This window comes from Nomia melanderi, chromosome 8 (genome assembly GCF_051020985.1).
Source record: "Nomia melanderi isolate GNS246 chromosome 8, iyNomMela1, whole genome shotgun sequence".
NCBI lineage: Eukaryota > Metazoa > Arthropoda > Insecta > Hymenoptera > Halictidae > Nomia > Nomia melanderi.
In genome coordinates, this window is record NC_135006.1 from 11865615 (window position 1) to 11884702 (window position 19088).

Here is a 19088-nt window from a genome sequence, read left to right on the forward strand (position 1 = left end):
GAAAATGAATATTCATTATTTACTAGTATTTGTGTTTCACAATAAAATGTACTTCTTACTTTAAGATAATTTGTCACATCGAATGTATATTCTATGAACATATTCGATGTTCTTCCTATTTCCTGAGCATTTATCAAGATTGTGGCGAATGTATCCAAACCATGAAATATTAACATTACTTTGGGAGCACTCAGTAAAGTTTTATTTACTACAAAATACCAATTTTATATAATTTTTTGAGAGACTGCATGAAAACATAATGATATGTTTAATTACCATTAAATCTTTTAGTATAGGTAACTGATCGATTACCAACCCATCGGTTGCTCAAGTCATTATTTCCAATAAAATTATCTGGTATAATATTTGCTGTATACAGATCTGTATAAATTCCTCCTGGTACAATTGCAGGAAATAGAATTTCTATAAAATGATTACATGACAGTTTTTTATTTGTTATATTGAAATAATATGTATAAACTAAATACTTACCATGTTGAGATTGATCTGCATTGATTTTACCTAAATAAAAAATGTAATATGTGTATACATCTGTATTACATGTTCAAATTAAAATTATTATAAAAATATTTAGCTTTAAATATCTCATAATACCTAACCATGGCCCATCTAAAGTTATGGATGAAACAGTGCCGGCAATTAAAAATAAACTTATAAAAAGTTGGAAACTTTTCATGTTTATATTCAAGATAATATATTTATTCTCTTGATAATACAGTGTAAATATAAATATTAAATTACAATTTATAAAACTGTCACATCAGTAGATCACTAATACTAGGTTGTCCTATATGCTTCTTTCACGTTTTGCCCACAATGTTGAGTTTGGCAAAAGTTTTGATAAGATGGCATTATAAAGCTTCCAGTGAGATAAAGGAATATAGATCAAAATAGATCACAGGTATATAAGTATTTACTTAATTACATAATTCGATAATAACAGAAATGTTAACTTTTCCTTCAATAATTGACCGTTGACCAGGTAAACCTCCATTACTTATTGCACAAGTTGCACGAATTCCACTCTAAACAACCCTCCTACCATGAACAGCTCAGATATTATTATGTAGTACATATTCAAATTTTTGTACAAGTATATTTGTAGTGGTAATTAACCGGCTCATAGTGGCGCTCGTGCAGCAACTGAAGGAGAGGAAATAAATAGATGTAGAGGGGGCCTTATCTCTTTGCTAAAGGCCGGCTGTGCATTCATTATATATCAACAAAATAAAAGAAACATATGAGAAAATTTAATATAATAAAATACAAGTCTGTTGTGGTCAGACTCATATTATCAGAAAATAGGAATGATGAGATAATATATGCAAATGTAGCATTTTATTTAAAAACAAGAACATTTATTTGTATAAAAATACATTCTATTATATAGTACAAATTTGAGACTTATAAAAATTGAAGTTAAATGCTCAACACAATTTTACGTTTTCTTTTGTAAACGTATATTGCGAACCTTTTTAATAGAAACTTGTGCACTACTGTGCACATACAATAATTAATTTTCATTGTGCAGAGAACATAGGAAAATACGAAGATGTTTAATTTACCAAAAATTCATTAATTTGTGTTTCAGTTTTTTTATAATTTCTTATGTAAAATCAGTAAAGGTACTTTAATTTTAATTCGAAATAATCAATTCTTATTTTAACAACACATAACAGCATATTGTGTATGAAACGTTAAATAAATATGAAAAGTATTAAATCGCATTTACGTTTTGCATTTCCTATGCATTGATTTTGTATAAAAGAGCTTAGAATTTACGCTTTCACCTTATTCATATAACAGAATAATATAACAATACCATACAAGCACTGTTGTATTCTGTATATGAATGTATAAATACATATTTACATTTTCTGTCAATTTTTAGACAGAAATATCTGCTTAATGTTTCCTCTTTTTACTGGAATGTATTTGTGTTCTGCTATTTGATGAAAACTGTTTTCTATAATCTATTTCAGAATCTGTTTGTTCACTAATCGGTTTGTAACAACGAACAGGTGAGTGAAGAATATTATCAATTTCAGTATTTGTATATTCTGAAAAGAATTAATATGAATCAATGAATAGTTTACAAATTTGTCATAATTTCAATTTAAGGAAGTATAACTTTTTGTTTTTATGAAAATTCTTACCAGAAATCGATTCCTCTTGGTGTTGTTTCTGCAAGCAATTATTAATATGTTGTTCGTAATTTGCATCATTAGTTGTCCTGTATTTTAGACATACACCACATTCAAGAATTTCTTCACTGTTAGCATTTAATGATACAATCCTATTCTGCATCAAATTAGCATTATTTTCATCTTCATTATCAGTTATGTATTGTTCACATCCAGCTGCATGTGTTTCTATTTTATCACTTGGGAAACATTTATTACAAATGGGACAATTTACATAATTTGATATATTATCCTTCATACTATCCATTCTTTTAGTTATTAACATGTTGTCCTATAAAAATCACAATATAAAATATATGTAAGTTAATCCTATATTTTACATAAAAAATATTATTAAGAAAAACCGTTAACAAATTTTTACCTGACATAATGTTTCATTTTCATTTTGTTCACGTAACCCACGTATTTTTTCTCTACATTCTTCACCAACTTTTTTGTGAGATTTCGCGTTAATTACACTTTTCCACTTTTTACTCTTGTCTTCCCTAGACTTTTCTTTTTCTTCTTTTTGTTTTTCCTTTTGTTTTTTATCTTCCAGTTGTTTTTTATAAAATTCTTCTCTTTTTCGTTTCTCTTCATCCTCTTTTTTTTGAGCTTTTTCCTTTTCAATTAGCAGCTTCTTCTGTTTTTCCATTTGAATTCTTTCTAAAATCATACACTCATTTTTTATTCTATGTGAAAGACCTCTTGTTGGTAAAGGTTTGATTTCTGTATTTTCTGAAGATACTTTAATATTATTTATAGTATCATCTTTTTCTAATTCTAAAAGAATTTCTTCATTTGTAAGAATATTATCTTTTTGTTTAAAGTTTAAATTTGTAGTATTTTGTTCTTCTGTAGTATCATGTGCAGATAAAGTACTGACAAGAAGACTAATATTGTGTTTTTTCTTTTTATTAATATATTTTCTAATATTTGGGGGAGTAATTTTTCTTGAATAAGAAGGAAGTAGTTCAGGTGATAAACATTGACGTTCTTTATGTTCCACTTTCAAATTTTTAGTTTTTGTAATGTTTTTGTTAATATTTTCATCGTCGAGGCATTGACTTTGTTCGCCTGCGGTAACACGTGTCTCGTTATAAGATCGTAATATTCTGTTTGATGGTTCATAAGTCTTCTTTCTCTTAATTACTTTTTCATCTTCGTCGCTAGAATTTGTTGCGTTAGAAGAAGAAACAACCAAAGTTGCTTTACGCTTATTAGGTCGTTGACTGTTATATTTGTCTGTACATTCCATTTGGTTTTCTTCTGTTCTACTGTTTGTCAATGATTTTGTATCCAAACTACTTTTAGTAACTCCCACCTACAGAAACGTTGAAGAAGGATTAGAATTGCATTAGACAGAATAAAGTGGACAACTATTCACTTTTTTACAGAAATAATATTTATTCAAAAATGGGTTTATAGCTTACAGTTTTAATTACTGTTTCTTTATAAATACTTATGTATACACATGTTTTTATAAATGCCATCTTTACAATATTTTATAAAAAACACTGATCACAAATCTTAATTGTTTTGTATAAAGAGCATATTAGTATTACTTTTCTCGAGTCAGTAAATATGTATAAAAGAAAATTCAGATCATACAAGAAACTTTGCTTAAGTATTTATAATATGTACGAATTAAATTTGATCACAAGTTTTATACTCTCTAATTGTAAAAAAACATCATTAGATACTGCTTATGCCAAAGAAATGATGTTTATGTTTATACATTTTACACTGAAGGAAAATATCAATAACCTGTATCAGATTAATTATTTAAAAAATACCAAATTTTTGGATGTAAGTTTTGCACATATTATACATAATCTTGATTATTGTATGAGAATACAATGTAACAATATTTTTCCATGGCACAATGTTGTACTGAGAACATTTCAACTTGTTATACAAATAACGAAATATTTCCTGAAATCTCTTAACGATACGATTTATAAGAAATGGAGGTACCCACCTGAATGGGTGACCCCCACTGAAACTTAGAATCAGCAGTACGATGCCAACTATGCCACAATTCTGCTGTTTGTTTCAAATGAATATTTAATGCGATTAATAGTTTTTCAAGTGATTCTGATGTTTCTGCATCTTTGCACAATTTGAATGGCATTCGATCTTGCACTATTGGTCGCTCTGGCTCTCGTAAAGGCACATCGTTTTCACTAATGCAGGAATCAAGTGGATTAATCTGCCATTGTTCCAATTTCTGACTGTTAGAATGCGAATCTATTTTTATCTCTGTATTATTTGTACTATGAGGATCCTGTAAAATGTTTTTTTCTTTTAAGGAAACACATCTGTTTAGACTGTGAGAATAAGTGTCTCTCATATTTAGATTATCATGTAATCTGTCGAATATGTCATCATTGTCTAAAGCTTTGTTTTTATAGAGATAATTCCTTGAATCAGTATTTGATGATACATGTCCAGCATGTTCAGGACTACCATGATTGTGTGATGATATTTGACCATGTATCGGTGAAATATGGTTAGATTTATGTGAATTTATCAACTTGGGTACATCATTATCTTCCTGTATTTCCAATTCTTGCATTAGGTTTGATTTGAGCATAAGTTCTGAGGTACCCTCATTAGAAGTATGTGATAATTCCTAAAAATTGTAATTATGAAATATGTATATAATAAAATACACCTATTATTAATAAATGTAAATAAATTTCAATTATTAATATATTAACTTTTTGTGCATTTTTTTCATCATTCATCTTCACATTTGCCATATCCTTGGATTCGTTAATAAAACCCAAAATTTGTTTCATTTCTTTGTATGTATACCATGATTCATACATTTTCATATCTGTAAAATAAATCATTTTTAATATCATTCAATTTTTACATGGAAATACTTATTCATAAAATAAATTTCAATTGCGTTTTAAGCAAAAGGTACCACTTATTAATATATTTTACAAAATCTTGATAAAATTATGTGGTATATGATTGAAACAAATTCCAAGGTTAATTGTATTAAAAGAACACTTAATTACCGAGTAGTTCTCGTTTCATTTCCTCCTCTTCTTTTTCTTTAGCTGCCAACATTTCTGGTTTATCTTGCTCCATACTGTTTGACATCTTTCCTTCTTAATTTCGTTTGTTTAAAATAGTAAATGTTAATAAATCGTTTTATACACGATGAAACGTAATTTAAGTTTAAGGTTTCTATGTGTTTGTAGATTAAAGTTTTTCCACATCACTGTTTAATTGTAGTTTCAAAAGACATATATATGTATATATATATAGATATATGCATTGAAACGTCTAAAACATAAATTTATCGAAAGGTGCATACCATATTAATATTATCTGAAATTAACTTTGAGCATAATCATCATTGCATTGCGTATCAGTTCTTTCATTTGAGAAGAAACCTATACATCTAAAAAGTAATATTGAAAAACCATGCAAAGTACAATCAAATATCTATTCCAACTATTTCAAATTATTTATTGAATACTTCTAATATATTATTACATAATTATAATGATTAATTGTAATATGTTTAACTAATATTTAATTTTTTTTAATATATAATAACAGTGCATTAAAACATACCTGTGGTGTCATCTGCGGTAATTGTCCAATGTATTAAATTCATTTATCGGTAGATGACACTGTCATTCTATTGGTCTACGTATAATTTTTTATTTTCAACAATATTTATTGTAGGTTTTTAACGCGTTTAGATGTTACGTATTACTATAAGATTACATCTATAAAAACATGTTCCATATTATATGAAACAATATTACTAATTAAGAATTAATAAATTAATGAATTAATATCTGCAGAATATTGTAAAAAATAGTATATACCTATAAAATAGATAGCAATTAAGAGTGTCATTCTAAATTTTATATGCTGTATACATGTATTGAAGTTTGTTGGATTAAGTACTCGTGATTCTTGAGACTCCAGTACATGTATGTATTTTCATCGTAATCGGATTTGTAAAACACAAAAATATTATTTAATTATAAGTTTGCTCTTATATTGAAGTACAGTAAATGTAACACATGTATGTGCAATTATTTATTCGCAATTCTAGATGGAGTAAATATGGCTGCTTCCATGATTAAGTTATATACACAATTTACGTAAGTTAAACTTTTAATATAAACTGTAAATGTTTATATATTTTAATTGCACGGTACATCTACAGAATTATATATTTGTGTAAATCAGTAAGTTGTCTAAGTACAAGCTTAATTGCATTTTGTTGTAAACATAACCTAACTTTGTAGTAAATATTCAAACGATCATTACAAACATTAATTATGAAGTATGTCATGTATATAAGTTCTACAATAATTTTTTCTCCAAAAATAGTACATCTGTGAGACAATTAATAAATGAAATATAATTCATAATAAATCAGATTAAGTTTTGTATAAACATTTTAGTCCATTGAAGCAATTGTTCATACCTGTGTGGTATGAATTATCTACTCAGCACCAACATTACCATACTACATCAGTATATTATAAAAAGGTACCTAGAAATGTACGGTATTAGTCCATATTTTTAATTATTCATTTAATAACTATTGATATTTATATAAAGTAAAATATAATATATTATTTGTAGGCGATAAAACTAACAAACGAAAATATTGAAAATTATGTATTCAATGCAAAGAATACAAAGAAACGTGCTCCTACGATAGAAGTATGGAAAAATATAACAATAAAAGAATTAGCAACTTCCTGCAAAAGAAATACGAATGATATAATTGATGTTCTTTATATAATGGGTTGGAGCAACAATTGCACACCAAATACAGTTTTAAATGATGTACATTTAGTAACTAGTATCGTAAAAAAATTAGGTGGTGTACCTAAAAGAATAAATCTAACACAGAACAGCCCAAAAGAAGAAAAATATGAAAATATTATTAGAAGGTAATGTAAAGCTAATATTTTTGTACTATTAATATATATTTTTTTTATTGTACTAACAAATTCTATGCAGTCCTCCACCTGATGAATCTGTACTAGTAAAACGACATCCAATAGTAACAATCATGGGACATGTTGATCATGGGAAGACTACTTTGTTGGATTCTTTACGTAATACATCAGTTGTAAATACAGAGTTTGGTGGTATTACGCAACATATAGGTGCCTTTGATGGTAAGCATAATTACTTGTTATAAAGTTGTGTATACCAAAGATTGATATGATATTTTTAGTAAAATTAAAGTCTGGGGATCGAGTAACATTTTTGGATACTCCTGGTCATGCTGCCTTTTCTGCTATGCGCTACAGAGGTGCACATGTAACAGATATTGTAGTATTAGTAGTAGCAGCTGATGATGGAGTTAAAGAACAAACTCTACAAAGTATACAAATGGCAAAAGATGCAGGTGTTCCAGTTATTGTAGCTATTAACAAAATTGACAAAGCCAATGCCGACATTGTAAGTTGCCTTTGAGGTAAAATTATATTAAACAAATCAAATCTATTTTTGCAAACTGGGCATTTGTCATTTCTATTTTAGAAACGAACGCAACTAATGCTTGCAGAAAATAATATAGTAGTCGAAGACCTTGGTGGAGATGTGCAATGTGTTAACATCTCAGCTTTAAAGGGAACCAATTTAGAAAATTTAACAGAAGCTATAGTCTTACAAGCTGAATTAATGGATTTGAAAGGAGACCCTGTTGGATTAGTGGAGGGTGTTGCTATTGAATGTACTAATAACATAGGGCGAGGAATGTTGGTAACAGCTTTAATTAAACGTGGAACTTTAAAGAAAGGTTGTTTGTTAGGTAAGAAGCAATCATGTTAGAATTGTAATGACGTACAATTTGTTGACATACTTTAATTAAGTTTGTTATTTCTAATAGTGTCAGGAATGGCATGGGCCAAAGTAAGAGCAATGTTTAATGAAAATGGTACTTTGGTTTCGGAAGCAAAACCATCAGAAGCAGTACAAATTATTGGATGGAAAGCACTACCTCCAGTTGGAGGTGAAATATTGCAAGCAGTAAATGAGAGAGAGTTGAAATTAGCTTTAAAATTTAGACAAACTCAGTATAATACAAATTTATCTAAGGTACACGAAGAGGGTGCTTCTAAGAAGTACGAAGACCATCTGAAGGTATTATTATATGTATATTAAATCTAATGGAAAATTTTGTCCTCTTTCTAACACCCAGAAAACTGATAGCAAATGACTATGAAACTATTTTATCTTCTTTTCTTTGATTTATACATTACATAAAATTCTAACTTTGAAAATTCAGTGATTAGTTTACCAGTAGTGATAATATAAGAAATGTGTCTGTAAAAATTAATTTATACAAATATCATTAAAAAACTATTGGGAAGGTGGCAATGAATTTTAAACACTAAAAGAAATCGTATCTTAAAGCAATAAAGTAATAAATATCTTTCTTGTCTAACTGTGTTTTCAAAATTCAATTATACATGATTCTTACTGACAGGAATATAAACGATACATAGCAATAAGAACGGAAGTTGGAAAGATGCACCCTACAGTGCGCGAAATGAAACAGGATTTACAAAGAAAACAATGGAATGAAGTCGAAAAAGATTTAAAAGTCAATTGTATTATAAAAGGTGATGTTTCTGGAAGCGTGGAAGCAATATTGAATACCTTTGATGCATATTCAGAGGACAATCAATGTAAATTAAATGTTGTTCATTATGGAGTGGGAGCTGTCACTAAGACAGATTTAGAATTAGCAAATGTATTTAATGGTAAATATTATTTAAGTAATAGACATATTGTTTTGGATATTAATACAATGAAGTATAACAATCTACAGTCTAATTTATTTTATATGTTTAGTTGTTATCTATTTCAAATTAGGATATTATTAATGTTTTATACAAGTAGAAATATGTTGAATTAGTTGTTTCTGTGATACATTACTAAATACTCTTATGCCTACCTAATAATCATTTATTTTCTATAATTTGTATACTTTCAGCAATTATTTATCGTTTCAATGTGGATTTACCACATAGCATAAAAGAAGAAGCAGATAAGAAAAAGATAGACATTCGGCAGCATAACGTGATATATAAACTTGTAGATAATCTTAAAGAAGAAATCCATAATAGATTACCTATCGTTGATATCGAAGAAATAATAGGTATTGTTAATATCTGTATAAAATATAAGAATTTGTGTCCATTTGCAAAACATAATTTTCTTGTTTCTTTCTTTAAACATAGGCGAAGCAACCGTGCTACAACAATTCGAGATTAACGAAAAGAATAAAAAAGTAAAAGTTGCTGGTTGTCGTTGTACAAAAGGTGTTCTGAAAAGCTCGGAAATGTACCATTTAATTAGGGATAACGAAACTGTATATAAAGGTAAATAATGTAACATAATGTAATATTAGATTATTCGGAGTTAACTACGAATATGAATGTAATTATATCAAGACTTAAGACGATGTTTCAATACATAATATTTAATGAGAGGATAGTGCAGTTAATTTGTAGACAATTAATATTAATATGTAGGAAGAATTGACACTATGGTTTTTGCTATTGATATTCTTTAAGCTAGACAGTATTTCGTTTTCTCAAATGAAGAAGAAAAAAAGACAGTATCAATTGTTTCATCTTTATTGTTTGCTTCTCTTAATTTCTCGATGTACATTAAAATAATAATACTTGTATAGTACGTGTATCAGTCAAGTGTCGAATAATATGTAAATACTTTTTTTTGCAGGAAAATTAGTGTCAATGAGACACTTGAAAGACGAGGTGTCGAAAATAGAAATGAACGTCGAGTGCGGCCTTAGATTCGATGATCCGACTGTGTCATTCCAACCTGGAGATACTATAGTCTGTGTCACATTACAGAAAAAGCGTCCGAAAGTCATGTGGGATATCGGATTCTGAATCGATGTTTTTGTATTTAAGTGACTACGGAACAATGCCCGTTAAATATAAAATGGAAAAAAAATCCTATCTTCTTTCTTGTACTTGGGAAATCTAAATTCGCTTGTATAAAATGCCTTTTTACAAACTGTAAGTACAAATTTCTTTATTATTGCCTTCGTGATGCAACATCATCATCATCATCGTCGCAGTTCTTACAAGTTACCAATGGAATTCCTGTCTCATTTGAAACGGCGTGTTATATCGTTTCAACATTAATTGCTCGATCATGCCCTTCTTTGTTTATCGTCAATTTCATTATAAGACGATTAGTTTCCCAATCAGATTAATCCATCGTCGCGTGTCGTTCGTTTTCAATATTCAATGGTTGTGTTACTTGGACCATTCTGGTTCGAGGGGAACAAAAAACGTATAATAGAGTCAACAGTATTAAGAGGCGTAAGTTTCTCGAAGACGACGCTGCAGATGTTGATACGCGGTCAGCACTCCGCGTTTCTTTTTTTGTAAACGACACGGCGCTGGTTCTTGATTAGGTATCGCGATTTTGGTATCCAGTGGTTCAATGGGTGTGTTGTCATCTGGATGGACGAAGAAGGCAATGGAATGACGACCTCGGCCGCAGTGTTCCGGAACAACGACGCGATGTCGAAGCGCTGGTAGCTGATTGTTCGTCCAATTCGCCAAGATGTCGCCGGTGTTCACCAAAATGGCACCCGGAAGATGGCCGACACGTCCCCACCGTTCTCCATGTGGAGTTTGTATCTCCAGACCTCCTTCGCAGTCCTGTGAACAACATGAAAATATTCGTTAATAACGATCAACCTAAGTCTCCTTAACACTAGATTTACGGATATTTATGGTACAGTTTATTCTACTGTTCCCAGAAACATTGACGTTCGTCCGTTTAGATCTAAATCAAATGTTTAAAAATGATTAGGAACCATAATCACGTGATTGAGTCAATCAAAATCGACCCAAACATTTACCAAATGATGTTTATAAAATTCAATGGGTCAAATTGGCTCGTAAATCTAGTGGTAATTTATATCATGAATTTAATATGGAAAACCAAACATTAGTCAAATTTTAATGGTACACAATATACAAAATTAACGACATAGTATGACAATAAAATGGATGTATACAATAATAATCATTGATAAGCTTATGTAACAGAAAAATGGTCATTAATCAAACAGATTATTAACCCTTTGCACTCGAGAGGTGACCCTCATTCACCACTTGATTTCGTAGAGTAAAACTATGAAATTTGATATTTAATATTATACTTCGTATAATGCATCAATCTGAGAAATACTGAGATAAAACAGCTTTGTTCCTCGATGTACGTGTGATTTCTCGTCGAGTTGGTTTCACAAAATATCGTCTTTATCTCATTAGAGAATGTGAAAATATTTCTAGTGAAAAAGTCCCGAGTGCAAAGGATAGTTTATGTAATCTCCGATTCTTGTCAAGATAGCGAATTTCTCCCTGAGTCACTGAGATCTGTACAAAAGCTTAGGACAGAAACGTATCTTACTTCTACAAATGCCAATAGGAAATCGTCGTGTCGTTTGTATGAAGTTTAGCAAATAGTTCAGTACCTGTGCTAGTAAGGTGAGAGTCCCATAATCGCAATGGGCGCCGCAACGAGCCAGTCCTGGCGCCGGTGCACCAAGGGGCGGATAGTAAAGTAGACGAAGGATGGACTCGTTACCAGATTCCAGCATTCGCGAGTGCTTCGAGAGCAAGAAGTCAGGTGATTGCTCTAGGCCCACGGCCAGAGCCTATAAGGCATACATCACATACATTGGCCCCTATTTTTACTTTATATATTCCGCGGTGGTATAATGACGGCTGTAAAGCAACCGGAGAAACCAATCGCGTTAGTTCGTTCGTCGGGCAGATCGGCCTGCTGCGTTACTTACAGTTAGGGCTGCCTGCGTTATTAAACCAACGCGTCTAGAGCCTCGGCAACGAAACGGAGTGGTTTTAAAACAGGAAAAGAAAGAAACGAACGAAGACAGGCACGCTTAAATGGTGCATTGAAACATTCAGATGTCGCGTTAGATTTTACACCGTGCCTTTATAACGTAACAGAAAGTGTGAGTCGGTTTCACTGATTATTCAGTTGGTCCCGCACTTCGGATCTGTTGCGCTATTTGGACAAAGGAAATTCATGCGTGCGTGGGATGCTAATTTAAAACGGATTCTCGATTTCTGAATTTCTTGATCTTCAGCTGGTCGACGCATAAGCCAGAGGGTCTCGAATATTAATTGCATAATAACAGAATAATTATAAATTTCTGAATCTCTCGACTTTGAGCTGGTCGACGCGCAAGCCGGAGGGTCTCGAATATTAATTGCATAATAACAGAATAATTATAAATTTCTGAATCTCTCGACTTCGAGCTGAACGCGAAAGCCATACGATCTCGAATATTAACCCTTTCCCGACGAAGATTCTTCGAAACACACGAAACCATCAACGAAGCTAAATTACATATCAATTGCTTAATTAATAGAAAGAAAGGGGACCGCGTTCTGATCTCTTGCTGTTCGACGAATAACATCATCCGTTCGCGAGTTAGTCTTCCAAATACGAGCATTTCATCCTATCGAAATGCTGACATCCGCCCGCAAAGGGTTAATTGCATAATAACGGGACAGACTAATTATAAAAGACTGGCTGTTGCCTCGACCGCTTGTCGCAGAAGATGGCCGATGAAAGCGATCAATTTCTCGCGGTCACAGAGCTGTTATTCAAAAGCGAAGTGCATTACAGTTAAGAGCATGGCGGACAGCTGTTTGAAATCTCGCGCTAGTTCGTCGACGGCCAATTTGAAGCCAGGCACTTCCTCGTCCGGCAGGTTCCCGCCACTTCCGGTCACGTTGAAAACGTGTCGAGCTTCTTTCTCGTCGGTGTACCTGAAAGGATACGGGGATCGTTAAACCAGTCATCTAAAGGATACGATACCTTATCGAAAATCTCGATCTAATCGGCGAGCCGTAATCTAATCAAATTATCTTGGAGCCAGCCGCTTCATTGTACAGGGTGTTCGATTATAAATTGAAATCTCTACGTTACCCTTGTGCAATCCCTACTAATACCATTATCTCCGCTTTAGGGTATATAGACTCTTTAGCGAACATCTAGGGCTTTCGCCCGCGAAAGCCCTACTTCGACACTCGTGATCTATATTGTGGAACTCGGATAATATCGACACTTGTGAAGGCGAGGCTTTTCTGCCACATAAATGCTCTGAACTTAATTAATACTCAAATACTATGAGCACTCGTGGAGGCGAGTAATTATTCTTAAATTCACAACATAGATCTAACGTTCAAGAACAAATTTCGAAGGTGTTCTTCTTTCCTCCATAAAGTTATAATCGAACACCGTATAGCCGTGGCAATCGCGTGGAAATTCGTTATCTAATCGAACTGCTCAATGAATAAATAATAAGGCAAGTACTCGAATGCTCTTCTTAACGTTAATCCTAATATTCTACGCTTCTGACTCGAGTGGGCCTCATTTTTGTTAATTCCTCGATAAACAATGCCTCGTCGCGAGAGAATGCCGTGGGTTTAACGCTTCAATGGCGGATCAAAATGCTCGAGAAGAACGGCGTTTTGTTAAGTGGCAATCGGTTGACACGTTGAACGCCCCGATCAGATCGAATTATTACAATTCGGTCGATTAAACGATCATTATTTGCAAATATTTTTGTATTGCAAATAATGCTATCTAATTCGGCAAGATAAACGTGCGATAATAGTAGAACGATTCAATGAAATAGTTTGATACCATTACATTGTCCTCGTTTTGCGCATTTCGCTACGTGAAATCGTGCGGCGTTCGAACGCGTTAATTTCAACGATTGAAGCTCGATCGCGGTTCGATCAGACGGTAAATTATTTACGTGGACGGTCCAGGCTTGATGTAACCATGGTTGTTGGGCGAGTTCTTCTGGTATTTGGCTCGCGTCTCCTCCGGTAGCTCGCAGAACGCGTCCAGAGCTCTGTAAGCGGCCTTCAACTGCGAACAGGGAAATTTACATCGAGCTAGAGTTTCCTCGTCGACGATCGCCACCATTGGCGTAGCGAGTGCACGATAAACCTACGTTCGCAACGGTGTTCGAACGTAGTGATTAAGTTCAACGCGTCGCGTTAATCATTAACGATTCACCATTAACACGTTCCGTGCCGCGGAAATTTCGGTTATATTTTACTTATGAACCGTATCGAATATAACTTAATATTTTATTTAAAAAATCAAGTTTTTGCTAATTTTTATATACTTTGATATTGTTTTACGTTCTCGCTACTTTGTAATGCATAACACCATCCGTGATCGTGCGTCTTTTAAAAATATTCTCCTATTGTACCAGATATGGTACACGTGGCACTGAACGTGTTAACCGTGGAATTTAGTTTTAACCCTTTGCAGACCAACATCGTTTGACCCTAATCGTACCACAACGTGACTCTCGGTCACTTATGAGAATAGAAGGAATGATTAACCCTTTGCACTCCAGAAGTTTTTTTACCGGAAATATTCAATATTTTCTAATGAGATACAGATGACATTTTCTTAGACTGAATTAACACACTATCTCTGTGTTAATTTTCTCTGTATTAATACCTTTTATGCAGAACGTACGCTAAGCGTTAGTAAAACACTTACCAATGCTTGTTCTTTTTCATTATTACTAATTTTTGGGCAGTCGTAATTTTTTAATGTCGTGTTTGTGCAGTGCATAGAAAGAAAAATTTAACTTCTTGTATGTGTAAGTTTTGTCAGATTCCCCTTCATAGGGGTGAGTGTTTTCAAAAATACCATACATTAAAAAAATATTAGAGTCAATAAAATTACTATATAAGAAACTGTATAATAAAATATTCCTAAACATTATTACACTTTTCTCTTACTATATGAACTTTTAAAACTTTCAAGAATTAACGATTATTGTTTGATACATGTTACACATTAAATGAAGTAATAGAAAACTAAATTAAAAATTGAATTTTTTTTTAAATTTCATCTACACCTTCGAAATACTATGTGATACCTAGTGATACCTAGAATTTTCCAAATTTCATTGAAATATTACTGTTAGATGTGAAGGTATTACATGTTTTCTAAAAAGTGCACTTTTTTCATACTTCACTAATTTTCGCCCGCTATACGTGTGTGTCAAGCTCACTATTTCCTTTCAATGTTTCGTATACTGATGCATTATACGAAGTTTAATATTAAATATCAGACTTTACAGTTTCTCTGTGTCAAATCATTTGGCGACTTAGAGGCGCCTCTGTAGTGCAAAGGGTATAAATGTTATTGTTTCTGTTTATAGGGCTCAAATTTTAACCCTCCGCGGTCGAAGATTCTTTGAAATGTAGAAAACCTTCAACAGATGAAGCTGAATTATATACTGATTGCTCAAATACTAGCAAAAACAGAAGCTACACGTTAATCTCTTGCTGTCCGAGTAAATAAATCATTCGCCTACGACTCAGTCTTCCAAATATGAACGTTTCATCTCGAAATGTCGACGTTCGTCTGCAAAGGGTTAAAACGAAACTTTCGAAAAATTATGAAATAATCGAAAAATTTCAGTAAAAAGTTCAAATGCGAAGTCACATCGTCGTCTTGTACGTCTGTTCCACTTTCCGTTTCTCGAAAGAGAACGAGTATTTGACAAACACAAATGTTACTTTGTTATTACTTCGGGGCGAACGCAGTACACTCGGAATCATCGTTTCCCCAGTACACTGTTACTCACAAAGAAAATCGTAGAAGGGATTAACACGTTGATCGCGAGAATTCAGAGCGTTTCGTGTAACATTAATTCATAGCAAATGGTATTGAAATTAGTTATTAATAGATTGGTATTATAGTTTTTCAGTATTAGTGAATCTTTAAACCCCGATGATGCCAGTTGCGAAATAATCCCTACTGTTCGAAACTTTGAGCACATCATAGCTCTTAACCCCTATGATTTATTTCTTGATACACCTACTTTATCATTAATAATATCCCAGGACAACAAAGAATTTTGATGCTCGTTCCACGTCTACTCCAAAGGCTCACGATCGATAACAGAAATGTTTAACTTAGATTTAAAGAGAACACTTGGACGTCTGAAATTCAATTTACAATTTTCATCGCGAGTCAGATGCGGCATTGTATGTCAAGGGGTTGAGTTACACTATTATTTAGCTACCTATGCGACTAAACATTCCGACATCGATTCTCTTCGGGTAATTCAGACGGTACAGTCATCGGTGACCGCCGCGGCGGTCAACGTGTCAATAGATGAAAAGAAACAGTCGATTAAACGCGTACTCGAGGAGTGAATCATTATGTAATTAAGTGTTCCACGCGGTATCGGAAATATGTCACCTTGGCAGGTGACATCCTCGAACCCGCCGATAACGAGTGACGTTTCGGATTTATCGTTCGCGGCACGGTGCACGGCCGTTTTCGTTATCAACCGGCGCGGACGGATCGTTGCGAAACGACGGCGCTCGGCCGCGAAAACAAAACGAGGAACGGGGATTCACGATGCGGCTCGTCACCTCCGTTTCGTTCGCGACGATAAGGCACGACCGTCACGGGCAGATCATCGATTCCGATATTAGGGGACAGGAGGAAACGATACGAGCCGCACACCGGTCAAATCGGTTGACACTTTGCGGACGGATGTCGGCATTTCGGTGAGACGAAATGTTCGGATTCGGAAGACTAAGTCATGGACAAACGATCTAATTAGACGAACAGCAAGGGATCAGCACGTACTTTAATGTTCTATTAATTAAGCTATTGATATATAATTTAGCTTCGTATGTTGAAGGTTTCGTATGTTTCGAAGAATCTTCGCCCGCAAAGGGTTAAACGCGAAACAAGAAATAGAAAAGCGATCGGTGCACAATTTGAGTTTTCAAATTTAAATGGATGATACATTCTATCTTATCGATATTATTAATATTCCTTTTCCTTTTGGTTTCTTCTATATATTATAATAACAAGAATATTTGTATTAATTTCTATTAATATTTCTATAAAATAATAGTTATTATTATTTCGTAGCAAAGGCGGTAAGGAAATTTATTCGATACATAAGAAATAGTTCAATGAAGATTATCATACAGAATAACAATAATAATAATTCTATAAAAATAATAGTTATTATTTCATGGCAAAGCTGATGATAAGGAAATTTATTCGATATGTAACAAATAGTTCAATGAAGATTATCATACAGAATAACAATAATAATAATTCTATAAAAATATTCATTATTATTATTTCATGGCAAAGCTGATGATAAGGAAATTTATTCGATATGTAACAAATAGTTCAATGAAAACTATTATACAGAATAACAGTGATAGTAATATTTGTTTAATCGTCATCAACAGGCATCGTCTATATTTAATCAAAGAGTGTTGAATATTTCTAGCGAAAAGCTTTCGAGTGCAAAGGGTTAACCCTCGTTTAAAAGTGCGACAGGACTTTCTGGCTAATTTAGCAGTTTCGCGTAAGAATATGAAGTATCTTGATTCGTATATGCTTTTTCTTGCCGAGTCTATTCTCGTCGGCTTAATGGACAAGACGGCCATGCTCGCATCCTCAGTTCGATCGTATTCCCAGCGTATCCGCGATCGAACGTCGAGCAAAGCGGATCGGCGAGCCGCGCAACATGCAAAAACTGGAATCATTCCCGAGCGAGCGATCTCGTTCAGCGTTTACAAAAACGCCCCTCGATTTCCATCAGGATGGCACCGTGGAACGGGCGAAACCACGCGCGTGCCTGGAAGACGGAGATTCTTAATCTCTCGGTTTATAATATCGTGTCACCCTCGCGGTGAAGATTGCGAGCAGAGTTTAACGAACGTAAATCTTCCTTGATCCTATCGAATTCAAACACATGAAACATTATTCGTCAATTATTATACTTCAGCGCAAGCTAACTTTATTACTAACTTTAACGTTTAACGAACGAGCGAAGTTCTAACTTTTAAACGTTCATTAACCCTTTGCACTTTGCAGTCGCCGTTCGATTGAACGCAGGGAAATTATACAATGAAAAATTCAATGTAACATGCTGAGTAAGGTATTAACACATGAAACAAATAAAACAACTCTGTTGAATTTATACAAGATGTTTCTTTACGTCAGTTGTATTGTTAATATTTCGCCAGGAAATAATGAAAAGAAAATTATAAAATGAAAAATTCAATATGAAATGTTGAATGAGGTATTAACACATGAAACGGAAATAAAACAACTCTGTTCAATTTGTGCAAGATATTTCTTTATGTAAGTTGCAAACAATATTGTTAATATTTCGTCAGGAAATAATGAAAAGAAAATTATAAAATGAAAAATTCAATAGAAAATGTTGAATGAGGTATTAACACATGAAACAGAAATAAAACAACTCTGTTGAATTTATACAAGATGTTTCTTTACGTCAGTTGTAAGTAATATTGTTAATATATCGTCAGAAAATAATGAATATAATGAAAAACGTTATTAACCCTTTGCACTCGAGAGGTGACTCAGTCATGACTTGATTCGATACAGCAAAGCTATGAAGTTGAATATTTAGTATTTTAAATGAAGCTTCGCGTTGCTATGTGAAATATTTAAATGAAATAGCTTTGTTAATTTATCTATCCATCATTGTTAAATTCGTTTCAAAGAATCTCGTCTATATCTCGTCGGAAGATGTTGAATATTTCCAGTGAAAAGCTTTCGATAGCAAAGATTTAATCTTTTGTACTCGAGCGGCGCCTTTCAATCGCCATTTAACTCGACCGAATAAAATAATCAAATTTAGAATTCAATATCAAATTTCATATACTGCATCGACACAAGGAACATCGAAATAATCTAGTTTTGTCGCTTAATTTACACAAGGTGTTTCTTTATATTAGTTGTAAAACATAT

The 19088-nt window shown here is 32.8% G+C and overlaps 4 protein-coding genes across 15 annotated transcripts in view; 2 read left to right on the forward strand and 2 right to left on the reverse strand.

Annotated features, from left to right (window-relative positions):
• The window catches only part of LOC116427464 (transmembrane protein 245), an 8244-nt gene extending 7654 nt beyond the window's left edge, over nt 1-590 (forward strand). For both annotated transcript variants that reach the window (XM_031977846.2, XM_031977847.2), the window contains one exon: nt 66-590. The gene's annotated coding sequence lies outside the window, so the exon portion shown is untranslated. The remainder of the gene's footprint in view (nt 1-65) is intronic.
• beta-Man (beta-mannosidase) overlaps nt 1-5984 on the reverse strand; it is an 8969-nt gene extending 2985 nt beyond the window's left edge. The window contains exons 1-9 of the mRNA XM_031977863.2: nt 5802-5984; nt 5237-5329; nt 4928-5046; nt 4186-4839; nt 2587-3528; nt 2178-2496; nt 493-522; nt 277-423; nt 60-208 (exon numbers count right to left, since the gene is read on the reverse strand). Of these exons, the coding sequence (XP_031833723.2) occupies nt 60-208; nt 277-423; nt 493-522; nt 2178-2496; nt 2587-3528; nt 4186-4839; nt 4928-5046; nt 5237-5329; nt 5802-5844 (2496 nt within the window). The 5' untranslated portion in view covers nt 5845-5984. The remainder of the gene's footprint in view (nt 1-59; nt 209-276; nt 424-492; nt 523-2177; nt 2497-2586; nt 3529-4185; nt 4840-4927; nt 5047-5236; nt 5330-5801) is intronic.
• An 83-nt stretch (nt 5985-6067) lies between these two features.
• Nucleotides 6068-10182, forward strand: mIF2 (mitochondrial translation initiation factor 2). 4 transcript variants are annotated; one of them, XM_031977850.2, is made up of 12 exons: nt 6068-6169; nt 6295-6343; nt 6650-6749; nt 6834-7147; nt 7218-7378; nt 7438-7664; nt 7746-8016; nt 8095-8348; nt 8695-8971; nt 9205-9369; nt 9452-9592; nt 9957-10182. In XM_031977850.2, exons 2-12 carry the CDS (start codon nt 6306-6308, stop codon nt 10127-10129), a joined length of 2121 nt encoding a protein of 706 aa, XP_031833710.1. In that variant the 5' UTR covers nt 6068-6169; nt 6295-6305; the 3' UTR covers nt 10130-10182. The 4 variants fall into 4 exon arrangements, with proteins under 4 accessions (XP_031833710.1, XP_031833711.1, XP_031833713.1 ...); XM_031977851.2 differs by having other exon boundaries at nt 6650-6737; XM_031977853.2 differs by having other exon boundaries at nt 6071-6169; nt 6576-6749.
• LOC116427466 (uncharacterized) overlaps nt 9835-19088 on the reverse strand; it is a 38675-nt gene continuing 29421 nt past the window's right edge. For all 8 annotated transcript variants that reach the window (XM_031977860.2, XM_031977859.2, XM_031977861.2 and 5 more), the window contains 4 exons: nt 14053-14168; nt 12913-13057; nt 11734-11916; nt 9835-10912 (listed from right to left, as the gene is read on the reverse strand). In XM_031977860.2, coding sequence (XP_031833720.1) covers nt 10559-10912; nt 11734-11916; nt 12913-13057; nt 14053-14168 — 798 coding nt within the window. In that variant the 3' untranslated portion in view covers nt 9835-10558. The remainder of the gene's footprint in view (nt 10913-11733; nt 11917-12912; nt 13058-14052; nt 14169-19088) is intronic.